General features: G+C 37.6%; 1 protein-coding gene across 1 annotated transcript in view; it reads left to right on the forward strand.

Annotated features, from left to right (window-relative positions):
- RNF217 (ring finger protein 217) overlaps window positions 1-16608 on the forward strand; it is a 140951-nt gene that overhangs the window by 80972 nt on the left and 43371 nt on the right. The window contains exon 2 of the mRNA XM_053591418.1: window positions 13742-13975. Within this exon, the coding sequence (XP_053447393.1) occupies window positions 13742-13975 (234 nt within the window). The remainder of the gene's footprint in view (window positions 1-13741; window positions 13976-16608) is intronic.

Below are 16608 nucleotides of genomic sequence, written 5' to 3' on the forward strand. Positions count from 1 at the left end.
TGGTTTAAGTAAAAGGCCTCTTCCTCCATTAACAGTCAAAACTAGGTTTTGACTGCGCTGTGGTGATATATGCACGTGTCCATCCCTGATCAACAGGAAACTTCTTTTTTTTTTGTAGAGACAGAGTCTCACTTTATGGCCCTTGGTAGAGTGCCGTGGCCTCACACAGCTCATAGCAACCTCCAACTCCTGGGCTTAAGCAATTCTCTTGCCTCAGCCTCCCGAGCAGCTGGGACTACAGGCGCCCGCCACAACGCCCGGCTAACAGGAAACTTCTTGAAGGCAGCAGTTCATGCCTCTAAATGTCCACAGTAGCTGGTGGAGTACTTGCCTGTGGCAGGCACTGAATAGATCCTTGAGTACTGAATTGAAACTCATAGAATCATTCACAGCAACATGACTGATAAAATGCCAATCAACAGAGAGAAGTGGTAATATTAATTTCTGATGATGTACAAGTAGGATTTAAGTGTAAAAGTACCAAATAGGGAGAAGACTCGGAAGACAGAAGAGTCATTAGCCTGGATGCACTGGGCAATATTGCAGCTGCATATTAACAGAAAATTACTAGAAATGCAAAGATAATTTGAAAAAATTACATTAGTCATTCTAACATTCCTCATTTAGAGTCCATTTAAGCAGATAAATAATAAGACCGTAGATAAATTGAAGCAAATTATCAAAGCTGTGGTTTAATAGAAATCTGTGTAGAATCTTACATTCCTTGCTTAGAGTAGAAAAAAAATCAATGTCTAAGAAACACTTAAAAGAAGAGTTGTAATTGGCCGAAAACAAAACCTTTACTATTTCTAAAATTAAGATTTCATAGTATACTTACATAATTTATAATTGAGTAAGGTTAAAAATAAATAATAGGAAAAAGTTACCCCCAAAAGTTTTAACTACATGGAAATTAAGAAACACTTAAGGAAGGAATGAAAACATTATAAACTGCCTAGAAAATGACAAAATATGAAATATCCAAAATTTTAGAACATAGCAAAAAACTATATTCATTGCTAATGAATAAAAGCAAAAAATAAAGGGACTAAGGTTCATCTTAAGAAATTAGGAAAAATAATGCAATAAACTAGATGAAAGCAGAAAGTAGAAAATATGAAAGGTAAAAACCAAAAGGAAGAAAAACAGTACTACAAAGGCTAATCAAGTCCAAAGCTGAATACCTTCAGAAATAAATGATAAACCCTTTAAGAGCTTGATGTAAGAGTACAAGAAAGTAAAAAATAGACAAGATGAGGAAAGAAAAAAACAAAGAGAGGGAGGAAATAGAATATTCAATTGCAATGAAAGTGAAAACCTAGGAAATAGATGCTTCCCTAGGAAGAAGACCTTAATGTCTTCTATGGTAATTGGCTCATTCAAGTTTCCCACCTTTTCTGAGATTAATTTTGGTACTTTATTTTTCCTGGAACCTTTTTTTTTCTTTTTGGTGGTTTTTCTTTCAATTTTAACAAGGCCACATCAGACCTGCCTGATGCTTTGGTTTTTGAGTATCATACTTTTACAAACCAACACACCAGGGAAAGAAGAAAGACTTTAAACAATATGTGAGGAGACATTAAAGAAGTGGGGATGTTGACCTTGAAAAGTCTGGAGGGACGTGATAGCTGTCTTCTAGTATTTACCACGAAGAGTCCACACATTCGATAGGACCCCAAGAGAGGAATAAAAACAGCTTGCTGTATACAGGGAACAAATTTGGGAAGCTACTAGATTACTCTTCTGGGCCAACATGTGTATTTAGCAGTAATTTTCTATAAATCTATTAACCTTAGATTTGCTTGCTTGAGCCAGTGGCCTCTGGTCCACTTACTCACACATTCTCAAAATTGTGTTTGCAAAAGTTTGCTTTCTTATTTCACTTTTCAGAATTGTTAAGCGAATTTGCTATATTTTTTTCTATAACTAAACCACCAATGGCTTTTGCTTTTGGCATTTTTAAGATATTTAGGAACATTTTGAAGGCCACAAGAAAAGGACCAAGAGGGAGTGAGGGAAGTTATAGAAGTTCTCTTGTGGGTTCCATACATTTTTTTTAAAACTTAAAGTTGTCTTTTAATCTAGTACCTAGAATTTTCACTTGTATCTTTTAACAGAAATCGAACATATAGTTAAGTTGTTGTTTTTTAAGGCTTTCTTTTCCCCCTAGACTGTAGTAATACTAATTACGACCTGGTGGTACTAGCTCAACTAAAAATACTCCCTATGTGATTCCAGGCCTACTACTGCCAACTATTTACATTTCCATAATTCTGTGTCTGAACTTACAACTTGGTTACCTTTATGGGAAAATGGAGGCATTTTTCACGTAAAGGTGTATATTTATATAGCATGCATGTTTGTTTATATTCCTTTCAATACATGCTTTTGGAGATAGAACAGTGAATTATGAAAGAGAATACTGAATTATCAATTATTACAGAAATTAAAATGTTCTCCAAAAAGAAGCATAAGTGTTCTTAATTTCTAAAATTAATTTTATGAAATACTTTCTAAACACCAAGGAAGACAAATATTAGCAAACTTTATTGAGTATTCCCTATCTGCCAGGTATTGTTCCAAGTGTTTTACATAAATTAACTCATACCCTGCTAATCATCATTGGTATATTCTCATTCCCATTTTACAGATGTTGATTCTGGAGAAAGGAGAGATTAAGGAGAGGTTATGATTAAGGAGCACGGACAATTTGACTTTGGAATCTACTCTTAACTACAGCTTTTTAATGCTAAAGCGTTAGAGAGCTTAAGTAGAATTCGGTCTTTTTGTTAATAAGTTAGAGCACATCTCAGAATTATAACATTTTACAACTAGAAGAGATACCTAATGTGAATTAGTCCACATCCAAGATAGATAGCTGTGTATGTCCCTGGAATTTGAGGACGCCCAGCACATAAACAGTACTAGGACCTTCTGTGTGATTTTCATTTTAGAGTTCTTTTTTAAAAAAGTATCTGTATATTGTATTTATGTTATGGTTGTAAGAAATTTTAGTATCTCACTTAGATTGATGCAAAAAAAGAAAGTAGGGAACATTCAAACAAAATAAACTCAAATTTTTTCTCTTAAAAATTTCCTCCTCTAAAGTATAGCCAAACAGCTCGTTTGTTTTAAAAACTCTGTTTAGGTCCAACTGGGACTAGAGCAGCGACAATTTGAGCTGGTCTGAGAAGGGCACTCAAGTGACTGTGGGTAATGGGTGGGACAGCATCAGAGCTGGAGGAACAACTAGCTGTGTGCTGCCAAGGCTTCTAGCCAGAATCGGGCTCTGAGTTAAGGATTAAGTACAAGCAGTGACACGGGGAAAGTGAAACACGGAAAAGATGGAAGGCAGTAAAGGTGATGTGACCTGGGACAAGCTGTCCACCCCTCTTTGCATTAGATTACTCACCTTTAAAAGGCAAATAATCTTACTTCTGAGGAGCTGTGAGAAGTCTCTCCCAATCCCCAAACATATCTACATCTGACTCTGATAACAGATCACAATAACCTTAGAATCTTCTCCTTGAGAATCCAACCTACAACAGGTAGTTTCTACTTCCTGCCTCCTAGAATCTGGTAACTATGCTGTGAAACGCCAATACTATATGAAAAGGCCACACGGGGAACAACACTGTTTGATGAACCCAGCTGAGTCCCTTGTCAATAGTCAGCAGCAAATGGAAACCATGTGAATGAGCCATCTTGGACCTTCCAGCCCAGTTAAACCCCCAGATGATGTCACATGGAGAAAGGACATGGATCAGAAGAACCACCCAGCCGAACCCACACCATGGAAATATGAACAATAGGGATGAAATTATCCTGTGTGATACTGTAATGGTGGATACATAACATTATGCATTTGTCAGAAACCCATGGAACTAACAGAACTTTGTAGCACAAGAGTGGACCTTAATATAGGGACATATTTAAAAAAAAAAAAAACAAAAAAACATCTAGGAGGTTGGAGAATACCAGGATGGAATGCAAACCGTGACAAGAGAATCTAACTGTATTCTAAATATATGGAGAAAAAATCTCAATGAAGGAGTTGAGTGGAAAAGGATGCTGACTTAATAACTTTGGAAATGAATTGACCCCATAATACTAAAGGTAAAGGGAACTCATAAGCAGTGTAGTTAATAAAGTTGCTTCCCTTGGGGAAAAAATTTCCATGTTTAAAAAAGTAAATTGTATCATAGTTAAATAAATATGTACTCATTCTCTTTAGCTGAGCACATATTACATATTTATCCTTCAGTCTAAATAGTTATGGAGTAATTTGCATCAAAAAATCCCTTCATACTAGTATTCTTTAGGGATTAAATGAATTTAGGAGTTGTTTTCAAAGAATAAAGATAAATTATTGACTCCTAAAATACTAATTATTTGCCTACCATCTAATAATGCATCTTAATGTGTTTTTCAAGGAAAAATGGATTGTGTTTATGATTCTTTTCAATTATTAAGGAAGAAACATTTATTGGCCTTTTACATTCCCAAATCTGAATATGCTATTTATCTCATAAAGTATCACAAATTGTTCCTTTTGGGCCTTCTTGTTATCTTGTACCTTCTTCACTGCAATGTTTCAAATCTGTTTAAGGAAAATTGGGACTGAGCAGTAAAAATACAAGCACTTTTGATCCAGCTATCCTTTTGATTCTTAGTTTTGGTCTAGGGAATTTATCTTGCTAATACACTTGCACATATGTGTGCATAAATACCATATGTGTATGCTTATTCATAGCAGCGTTGACGTAGAGAAATAATTAGAAACAATCTAAGTGTCCATCACTGTGGGAAGTAAGACTGGTTACAGGTAAGTGGAATACTAGGCAGTTATTAAGAACAAAAGACAAGAAAATTCTCTCAATTCTAAGGAAGATAAGTACCATACAAAGAAACCACACTTAGACACATCAAGTAAAAGTGTCACATATCAAACACACAGTAGTGAGAGAAAAGAGGAAAAAGACATTATACTATATCATTGCATGTGATGTGAAAATATCTCCCAAATATATTGTTAAGTAAAGAAAGCCAAGTCGTGATCATTTGCTAACATTTGAGTTAAAAGGGGTCAATACACACACCCCCACACATATTTGCATTTCCTGTATATCCTTAAATTGTTTCTGGAAGGAAACATCATCATTTTATGGGGTGAATGGAGAAAAGAAGACAGTTGTAAGAGAAACTTGTCAAGGGGGGTTTTGAACTATGAAAACGTATGACCTTGTTTAAGAAACTGAGTTTTCTTTTGTCTTGTTTTGTTTCTGAGACAGTCTCACTCCGTGTTGCCCATGCTAGAGTGCCATGGAGTCAGCCTAGCTCACAGCAGCCTCAAATATCAAGCTTCAAGCAACTGTCCTGCCTCATGTGTAGCTAAGGACTACAGGCACCTGCCACAATGTCTGGCTAATATTTTTTTCTGTTGTTTTTTTTTTTTTTTTCTGTTTTTAGTAGAGATGGGGTCTTGCTCTTGCTCAGGCTGGTCTTGAATTCCTGAGCTCAAGCCATCCACCTGCCTCGGCCTCCCAAAGTGCTAGGATTACAGGCCTGAGCCACAGTACCCAGCCAAGTTAAAATGTTTTTAATGTACATAAGTGGATAAGGGAGCATGAAAATTCCAGTAGAAAGGAAGGAAGAAAGAACTTTAAGTATTTAAAAAGGTATGATATGTAGAAAAATACATTTGGATTGATTTCATCAAACCTTAATACCACATTCATTGTATAGTTATTATTGTAACTATATACACTTTGTTTTAGGGAATTTTCAAGTGTTATGAGAACTGTATCAATTCTTTCTTCCATGTTGCTGTGACTTAGATGAGCTTTTCCCTAATGATCGTGAAGTTGGACACACTGTCATATTACTGGTCATTTGGATATCATCTCTGGACAGTGTACAGTATCTTGTTGGGCTGCGTATTTCTTACCAATTAGGAGGAGATATTTTTGCATTTTCTGGATATATAAAACTTGTCCTTTATATGTTACAAATACCTTCTCACACTTTTGTTTGAATCTCCACTCTTTTAACAGTACCTATTGGTGTAAAGAACAGTTTAAATTATCTTTAGTCCAATTTATCAAATTTTTATGATGTTTTTAATGTGTATAATCTGTCCTTTCTTCAAGATCATGAAGATACCTTTCTTGATCATTTTTAGAAGCTTTATTACTTCACCTTTCATATTATAGCTAATGGTCTTCCAGGTTTGAGGCAGAAGTCAAGTCTAATTTTTTTTAATGGATATTTAAGTGACTCAGCACGATTTATTAAAAAAACCATCCTACCCTATGCTCGATAGTGACAATATACCCCGTGTCCTTATGTTAAGTCACTTTGTTCTGCACTCTTTCCACTTTTCTGTTACGTATTATCTAGTGCCAGTGTCACACTATATATTTCAATTCCTGTGGTTCTGTATGATTACTCATAAAGTTTTGCTACTTTTCTAGATAAAGAACGTTTTATCTTAGCCCATTGAGCTGCTATCTCAAAATACCATAAAGGGGGTAGCTTAGAAACAACAATGAGCAGCAAAGCACCTTCCTGAAGCTTTCCTTTTGGGCACATGGCGCCTTCCTCTGGTCGCTTCTTCACTGTGTCTGCTGTTTGGTATTTTTACTTTGTGCTCCTCAGTGTGATATTCTTCATGCTGTAATTATCTGGCTTAGAGTTGAGAGGACTTCTGCAATTTGGGGCTTAATGTTTTTCATGTTTTTTAAAAATTCAAAGATCCTAGCATTGAATTCTTAAATAGCTGCCAATTAAACAAGAAAAGTGTATGTGTCAGGAGAGCAGCCACCTTCCTGTCAGCACTGATGAATACAGTTATGGGGACATCAGTGAATCTGAAATGCACCTGCCCTTATGGTGTCTACAAAGTAATTAATGAACACAAAGATGTAATTAATGTACACACCGAGCTGTGTTTTACATAGGTGCTGTGTGTGTTTCGTTACTACTTTTGTTGGGGTATTCTCTTCTCCTCTGCTATATTAACATGTTTCCATTTTTCGGAAAAGAGGAAATCTGAAATCGCCTGGTACCAAGTGAAAAAGTCAAAGCATTCCATAAACTATCCTGACCAATGGCTAAAATCAAGATCAAAGCCATAAGCAATACATTTGATAAATTGATCTTGGAAGCCCTCTGTCCTTTTCTTTGGAGGATTTAATTAATCAATCTGCCACTTTTTCCAGAAGTCCCCCTCATCTGAGTAACTAAATTACTTTTGTGTTCTCCCAGGTGGCAAATTAGCCATCCATCTTGAGTATTAAGTGGATAATGGTGTCTCTTACTGACACCTTGTAGATTATTTTAGAGTTAAGCAAGTTTTTCTTACAAGTGTGGACATATTCAGAAGAATTGGAGAGCATATTTTGCATAGATATAAATAATAATATTAGAACTGAACACACAGAACTGCAAAATATCTTTATTTTAAGTATGTTAAGTACACATCCTGTGACCAGAAGTTACATGACATGCTATTTAAAATGTTAACCTGATACTAAAAATATTGACTTTTGGGGAGATATATGATATCAATTGTTATGGTTTAAAAAATTAATAATTTTTTAGACCCATACAGACATATTTGTGAACGAAATCACATGGCGTCTGGTATTTGCCATGGGAGGGCCATATGGGTCAGGGCACAGGAGAAACAAGATTGGCCATAAGTTGACAATTATTTAACTGGAGAATGGCTATTTAAAGATTTGTAATACTGATCTGCCAACAATTTCATATGTTTATAATTATCCCAAAGAAAATGTTTTTAAAATATGGGGTAAATATTAAATGAATTAGTACCATAAATCCCAAGTTACTAGAAGAGGATATAACACTACTTTAATTGCTATGCTCTCAAGTTCCATGAAGGAAAGATTCATGCTTTGATCTACTTTATGTCCTGGGCCCTGTCATATTGTAGGAGCTCAGCATGATATTTTTAAATGTATTAATGATCTTTGGTCTTATTATTGTAAAAATTTTTCAGTGAAATATTTTTAGCAAATAGCATATATTCATGTACCTATATTTTATTAGAAACTTCTAAGTAGCACCAATTCGTCATCAAGCTGTTCATGTCCAAAAACCTAAAATCGCCCTTGATTTCTTGTCTTTATTCATCTCCAATATCTAGTCCATCACTAAATCTCACTGATTACATGCACTGAAAAAGAGCAGTACAAGTGGCCAACAAGTATATGAAAAAGTGCTTAAGATCACCGAGAAATGCAAATTAAAGCCGCAATGAATATCATACCTATTAGGACCACTAAAAAATAGGCCTGGAGAAATGCCTCATGCCTGTAATCCTTGCACTTTGGGAGCCTGAGCCAGGTGGATCCCTAGGGTTCAGGAGTCTGAGACTAGATCATCTCTACTAAAAAAAAAAAAAAGAGAGAGAAAAAAAATTAGATAGGAGTTGTGGCGGGAGCCTAAAGTCCTAGAGCTACTTAAGAGGCTGAAGCAGGAGCATTGCTTGAACCCAGGAATTTGAAGTGGTTAGGAGCTATAGCACCAGGGCACTCTAGTCTGGGGCAATAGAGTGAGACTGTGTCTCAAAAAAATGAAAAAGATTAAAAGTGTGGGCAAGAATGTTGAGAAGAGGGAGCCTCTGCCTGCTATTGGTGGGAATGTAAATTAATTCAGACTTTATGAAAAACAGTATGGAAGATATGCCCAAAATTAAAAACAGAACTATCATCTAATCCAGCAATCTGAGTACTCCATATATCAAAAGGAAATGAAATTAGTTTCTGAAGAGATATCTGCACTCCCATATTCACTGAAGCGTTGTTCACAATAGGCAAGGTATGGAAACAGCCTACCTACCATCGGTAGATCAATGGCTAAAGACAATGTGATATATAAACATAATGTTATACTGTTCAGCCATATAAAAGAAGGAAATCCTGTTATTTGTGATAACATGGGTACGCCTAGATGACATAAAGAGGAATAGTCCAGGCACAGAAAGACAAATACCACTGATCTCACTTACATGTGGCATCTTAAAAAGCCTAAGTCTTAGAAGCAGAGAGTAGCAAGGTGGTGAGCAGGGGCCTGCAGGGAGAGATCAGGAAGGTGTTTGTCAAAAGGAGGAACACATTCAAGAGATCTGTTGTGCAGTATGTTTGACTATGGCTAACCATATTGTATTTGTCAAGTTGAAAATTCTAAGAGAAGAAATTTTAAGTGTTCTCACCACACACACACAAAATAAATATGTATATGAGGTAATGCATAGGATGGGGTAAAGCACAGGTTCACTAGCTTGATGTAACTGGGCCACAGTGTATTTTAAAACCATAAAAATATATACAGTTTTTGTCAATTTTTAAAATTGCATTAATTCCACTTCCCAAATACATCCCATATCTGGTTAGCATTTGCTGCGTTGTTGAGCTGTCTATAAATTTGCTTCCTGGACAGCTGCATTGGCCATATGCCACTGGTGGAAAGAGCAGTTGCCATCCAGACTGTCGCTGTCCTCCTAAGACTGCACTTTCGCTCCTCTGTAGCCCATTCTCCAGGAAGAGCCTGAATGATTCATTTAACGTACAGCAGGGCATGCCCCTCTTCCTCTTAAAACCAGTGAGTCACAGTGAATTTAGAATATAATCCAGACTTCTTATCACGGCCAAATGGCTTGCATCATCTGTCTGTTGCCTTACTCTCCAGCTTCATCTCCTACTGTTCTCTCCCTCCTTGGGGCGTATTTTGCTCAGCCTGTTCTGTGCTCTCAACACAGGCATACCAGGGGACTTCTGCCTTGGGCCATTGTCCTTGTGTCCTTTGCTTGCAATCTCTTCCCCAAGTTCTCCACATAACAAGTTCCTTGGTTCTTAGCTCAGAGATACCACCTTGATTCATAGTTTGTTCATAACACTGGTGCCGTCTGCCTTATTTACTTGTTTATCCTCCGTTTCCTCCAGTAGCAGCCCAGTTTCTCTCTTCTCTTCAAAAGTTCATCAGAGTGCCTAACCCTTAAAAAGCACACTTCACTATAATCTAAGATACGACTGATTGTAGGACGCAGCATTAGCATATGTGCCACCGAGAAAGTAGAAACACTGCAAATTAGAGAGCACGGCACAACGCTAATGACTATAGATCATAAAACACCCTTGACTTTTGAGATATCATAAGTTTTTCAAAGGCGTTCCTGAGTTAATGGCGTACGTATCTTGTTGAATAAATAAATAAACGCACTCTTCTTAATCGTGGTCTTTTGATGAAATTAATCTGAAAAAGATACATACAAGAGATTGCACAGGTCATGAGAAATACTGTATTACAAAAAGAAGATACTGCATGAAGAACTATGAGTGATTGAGAGAAGCATATGAGTAGTTGTTCCCAACTGCCAGCTACTGGCTTAGCAGCAATAATTCAAATTCTGCAGGTCTTAAGTGGGCCAGGAAACCTGAATTCACAACAGATATTTTAAGAAACTCACATGCAATTGCCTTGGAAATAGATTCAGCCGTATACTGTACAAAGAGGGAAGACTGAACAGATGGAGACATAGATTGGTACTGTGGCATCTCTCTAGTGGAAAAATGTGGGAATAAGCATTTGATTGCTTCTGTGTGTTTAATGAAATGTGAGGTCATTGGCCTCGTGCGGTAGGGTAGGGAAGTTGGAGCTTTGAGAAAGAAGAGAAGGTATGGAAAAGTTAATGCAGAGGGTATGAAAGCAAGTGGAAGTAATATGTTCTACAGAAACAGACTGGGTTTGCAGACAGATTGACAGACTCTGACATGGAAGACAAGGTGCTTGGTTGGATGTTGGATGGTGTCCCAATGTGATGGAGTAATGATGGGATGTTGGATGGTGTCCCAATGTGATGGAGTAATTAACACCCACTAAGGGAGTAACAAGGGTCCCTTTGTGCTACCTTGAATTGATCTAGTCCTTAAACTATTAATACATTTCATTTCCATAAGAACTAACTATTCATGAGTGGCTGTGAAATTGCTGCTTCCGTTGTTACCATTTACATAGTTAAAATAAATGAATTCATAGGTGAGGGATGCTGGATTCAAACACGGACCTGGGAATAAAAATCTCAGGCTCTTAACCACTAAAGTGCCCCCCAGTTAATAGGAGTTTCTCGAAGTGGACCAAGTGAGCCACTTCTTTGGAATGAAAAGAAACTCTTTGTATGCTGAAAACTGAATAGTTTTCTATTATTATAGAAAAAAGTTCAGACTCCTAAGATGCCTTTATGCCGTACCCTTGTGCCCAAGTTCATCTGTAGCACCTCATCTTTCCATACTCACTCTTTGTGGTCCGGTCTTACTGCTCATCTTGAGCACCTCCTCCCGAGGCTGGGATCTCGGTACATCTGGCACTTTCCAAGGTGGTCCAGTTGGGGCCTGTGAGTGTGTTCTGTTCTCTTATTGCCAGGCCTTTGCCCATGTCGTCTCGTCTGTGTGCTAGGAACACCTTCACCCTTGTTTCGCTAAGTCCTACTACTCCTACGATCTCACTTTTGAAACCTCACTTCTTCTGAACCTCCCATGTCAGATTGCTGAGCTGTCCCCGCATCCGCCCCACACAGCCTGCACTCACCACTAGGTGTCCTGACTCCCTCTTTACTGATGGGCATCTGCAAAGCATCAGCACCCAGTGCAGTGCCTGGCTCAGAACTCGGCTTGAGGATTGTCAACAGAATGTTAAAAGACGAAACACTTAATCATTTTTCAAGTGTTCCAGTTACTTGTGTCAATAGGCCAGGTTCTGACTATGTTAAACAAGGGCTTTTGATCTATATAAAAATCTCAGGAGGACTCTTTTTTTCTTGAGGTTTAACTTAAAAAATTTATGATGAAATGTAATTTGGGTCATAATAACATTATCATAGCTCTGTAACATGTGTTATAATAAAATCTGACTGTCATTGTGAGTAAACTCGTCCAAAAAAGTAGAAAGTTTGAGCAAATATTTTTTTACAAACCTCTCTGGACCTTGTTTTGTATAATTGTACAATAAAAGTGTGCAGCGGTTTTTACTTTCAAAAGGTCAATACTAACAAGGTGGTTTATCCAAACCAGACTCTTCCATTCACCTCATGTCCTTTGCGGGTATTAAACTTGTCATTCCATGTACCCTTCAGCCTGTAACTTCTTAACTACTTTTCTTCAAGTTTGTGCCAGATAAACAGTAAAGTTCAAAGTTACCATGAATTGAGTTTTTCTTGTAAATGGCTCTCTGTGGTGATGTTTTTCTTTTCCTGGATAGTGCGTCTTTCTCCCTTTACTGCCTGAGTCTTCAGACTGTTTTTCTCATGCAACTGGATAGGTTTTGGTTTCTCAGAATGTCAGACTCATCCAACTAAAAAAGAAAGGTTTGGCATTTGTTTGCCCTTGGGAGTTTGAGTGCCTTCCTTTACTTCATTAGGAAAGACAGAAAGAGATTATGATGCCAAGAAGATAAAGAGTTATTGTTCACTGCTTATAGAAAACAGTCTAGCTACTTCTTATTTCAGAGTCGTTTATTTTCTTCCCTTTAAAAATTAGTATTGTCTACACTTCATGCTTCAATCTTTCACCATAATCTTTAATCCTAGCCATATCTGGTATCCCATTCAAATGCTACAAGTGGTATTCTCATAGATCCTCACTTCTCTCCTTTGAACACATTAATTTTATATATTACCTCAGTGGCAGCCAGATTTCATAAGGGCTTTTTTGGTTTGTTTTGTGTTAGACTATTGTCAGTGGCTTAATTTTCTTACTTGTTCCTGTGATTCTGCTGACATCGAAACTACTTTATGTTCTTGACATGGAAGAGTCAGCAAAAACAGTGTTTTGGGTATGGAAGTATTGTACTTTATAAAATCTCTCTTTCATCCTTTTGAAGTAATAAAGTGCCCTTGAGGTTCAGTGCTCATGTACTCCGTAGTGAGGTTGAAAAATCCAGAACAGGGCAGCACCTGTGGCTCAGTGAGTAGGGCGCCGGCCCCATATGCCGAGGGTGGCGGGTTCAAACCCAGCCCCAGCCAAACTGCAACAACAAAAAAAATAGCCGGGTGTTGTGGCGGGCGCCTGTAGTCCCAGCTACTTGGGAGGCTAAGGCAAGAGAATCGCATAAGCCCAAGAGGTAGAGGTTGCTATGAGCCGTGTGACGTCATGGCACTCTACCCGAGGGCGGTACAGTGAGACTCTGTCTCAAAAAAAAAAAAAACCCAGAACACCATTTAGTTGGCACATCATCCACATGCCGCCTCACCCCTCAGTGCCTGCAGTTGGCCATTTTCTGAATGTAGTTTCACACCGCCCTTTTTGGAAGGATGGGATGATAATTTGCTTGTTTGGTGAGCCTGTGGCTTAGGCCCATTTATGTTCACAAATATAATGATCAGAGAAGAGTTTAACATCCTCTAAATCAAGTTGGAGACCACATAGCGATCGTTTTAGTACTGCCTAATACAGGTATCAAGGTAATTACCATTTGTTATATCATCTTAAGAAATTATAGTCCTTTGGGTGGTGCCTGTGGCTCAAAGGAATAGGACACTGGCTCCATATGCCAGAGGTGGCGGGTTCAAACCCAGCCCTGGCCAAATAAATAAATAAATAAATAAAAGAAATTATAGTCTTTCACTGCAATCACAAAATAAGCAATACTTAATACTTATGGAAAAAAGATAAATAAAGGCCATTGGTTATTAAATTTTTCTTTCATCTGCTCTTTCACACAGGTACAACTTGGCCAAGTAGAAATCAAATGCCCTATCACAGAGTGTTTTGAATTCTTGGAAGAAACAACTGTTGTCTATAACTTAACACATGAAGACTCCATCAAGTATAAGTACTTCTTGGAACTTGGCCGTATCGATTCCAGCACCAAGCCATGTCCTCAGTGCAAGCACTTTACAACCTTCAAGAAAAAAGGACATATTCCCATCCCTTCCAGATCAGAAAGCAAATACAAAGTAAGCATGTTCACCAGAGGTGCGGGTTAGATGTCACAAGGTGGGAGAAGCCAAATTAGGCCAACTTGTGGTGGGCCCTAGGGGGTTCCTTCCTTTACGAGAGCCTAAGGTGGGCATATATCAGCTGTTATTCTGAAAATGAGTGGTTTGGGGAGCTGATGATAAGAGAGCATTCTTGAGGACATAATTAAGGTTTTCTTCTTTGATTTTAAACATGTTGAAAATTCATCTGGTATCTAATTGAAAAGCTAATCATTAAAGTCATTACTATTACCAAATACTAAGGCTTTTAAGTGTTTCACTTTTTCAGTGGTTCCAGTGTAAATCTCCTCTGGCTCTGAGTATAATAAGTGAAAATAGTATAGCATAGTATTCATTCATTTATTCAGCACATATGAGTGCCAGTGTTTTCTAGCCAGTGTGCTACGTTTGGGGGACACAGAGCAAACGTGATACAGTCCATGCCTCAAAAAAGTCTAATGAAGGTGAAAGAGACGTAGTTTAGAAAATGACAGTTCAATATAATTAGAAAATCAGTGAAGACAAACTCTATACATAGGGTGCTTTGGGGGCCCTCAAAGGAGGGATGGGTGCTAGAGCATTAGGAATGGCTTCACAGAAAAGGTGCAATTCCCCAGCAGTAAACGTGGAGAGCGTTTTAGACCAAAGAATCAGTTAGTGCGTAGGCCATGAGTCTGGGCCAGGCCTGTTAGATGCAGGTGCCTCTCCAACTAGTGGGGAGAGGGGAAGGAAGAGGCAGCTGATCAGGCAGGTAAGAGCAGGGCATGTTGAGTCTTGTACACTGTGTGGATTTAATTCTATAATCATTAGAGAGCCATCATTCTGGCAGTGTTCTTAAAGGCTCTCACAGCAAGATGAGACTGAAAGCTGGGAATCAAAGACCACAGCTGTGGCAGCAGATCATTGGTTCATATCCCTGATAACATCGGAACCACCTGGAGAGCTTTTTGCATACATCAGCAACCCAGACCCACCCCAGAACAATTGTTTTTGCAATTTTTGAGCCTTACCAGGTGACCAATGTACAGCAGAGAACCTTTGTAGTAAATGAACCTGAAAACCAGTGAAGCCAAGGTTGTCATCCTTGTCATTACAGCAGAATGGCAGGATGAAGTGGTTTCAGAGACTGAAGTCACTCCATTTAAGGTAACTTTTTGCCCATGTTCCATGTTTTAAAGGCCATGGTCATGGCATTACTCATCCTGTAGCTTTGAGAAGACCATGGTTTAGCAATTTCCTCAGCTGTTGCAAGAATGAGCTACAGTATTTATAGGTTAGTCAAAGCTTCTTAATGAGTAATTGCTCTTTGAAACTATTTGACTCTCATAGTTAATTTCCTAGTTTATGGTTTTTGTGCAAGCTAGTCTCTTTAAAGTACAACCATTAGGAAATTTTTTCCTTATGTAAAAAGTGTCATTTTTTAAGGACACAAAATTGCATAATTTTAAATTCTACCTTATAGTGATGCTGAGTTCTGATTTAATAACAGTAGAGTACTTTTATTTGATGCTGTTTAACTTTAAGTTATTTCGAGTTTATTTCTGTTGTATTTTTTTTTTTCAGGAAATGACTAGTTTAGAAGGGCTTGTTATTCCATAAATTTGGATATTAGATTTATTTTTTCTAAATCCTAGTTAGAATTATATAGACACGCATATATATGTAAACTCAAACTATACTAATTTTGGAATTAGTGGTAATTAAAATGTATACAAAATTGAATCAAAGTGGAAATATTTGAGTGATTTAGAAATGTGTTGTTCTTAAGAAACTAGTAAAAAGAGGTATAATCGAATGTACAATTCTGTAACAGTAAAATGTTATGTGTTTCATCCAAAAACCATGTTGTGATGAGCATAATTTATCACAGTGTACATGTGCTGAGAGTGAAATATGTAGAAACTGACATATATAAGATCTATATCTGTATAATTTTGAGTGAACCAAGAGCATTCTGATAACATTTCCCAATGGTCAAGTTTCCTCCAATGTCAATCAATTGGATTAGAGGTGAAAAGAGAAGAGAAACAGGGGTATAGATCAAAATGTTTAGCCTAGTAAACTCACTTGTTCCCTTTTGACAGGCAAAGGCAAAAAAAATTCTTTCTGGGAGATGTAGAATTCAATACAAAATAAGTGTTGCTGATGAAACAGTTAAAATCCTCAGGGGAGGGCAGCGCCTGTGGCTCAAAGGAGTAGGGTACTGGCCCCATATGCTGGAGGTGGCGGGTTCAAACCCAGCCCCAGCCAAAAACTGCAAAAAAAAAATCCTCAGGGGAAGTGAAGGATAGAAATCTCAGTATACTGTAAAGCGAAAACCATAGGGCTAATTTCAACAAAAGTAAAGTTCCCACAGAATTTGAGGATGATTATTTTTGTTTTGTTTTTTGTTTGTTTGTTTTTTTATTAAATCATAGCTGTGTACATTAATGTGATCATGGGGCACCATACACTGATTTCATAAACCGTTTGACACATTTTCATCGCACTGGTTAACATAGCCTTCCTGGCATTCTCTTAGTTATTGTGCTAAGACATTTACTTTCCACATTTACTAAGTTTCACATATACCCTTGTAAGATGCACCACAGGTGTAATTTCACCAGAGGATG

Source organism: Nycticebus coucang, chromosome 5 (assembly GCF_027406575.1).
Source record: "Nycticebus coucang isolate mNycCou1 chromosome 5, mNycCou1.pri, whole genome shotgun sequence".
Taxonomy (NCBI): Eukaryota; Metazoa; Chordata; class Mammalia; order Primates; family Lorisidae; genus Nycticebus; species Nycticebus coucang.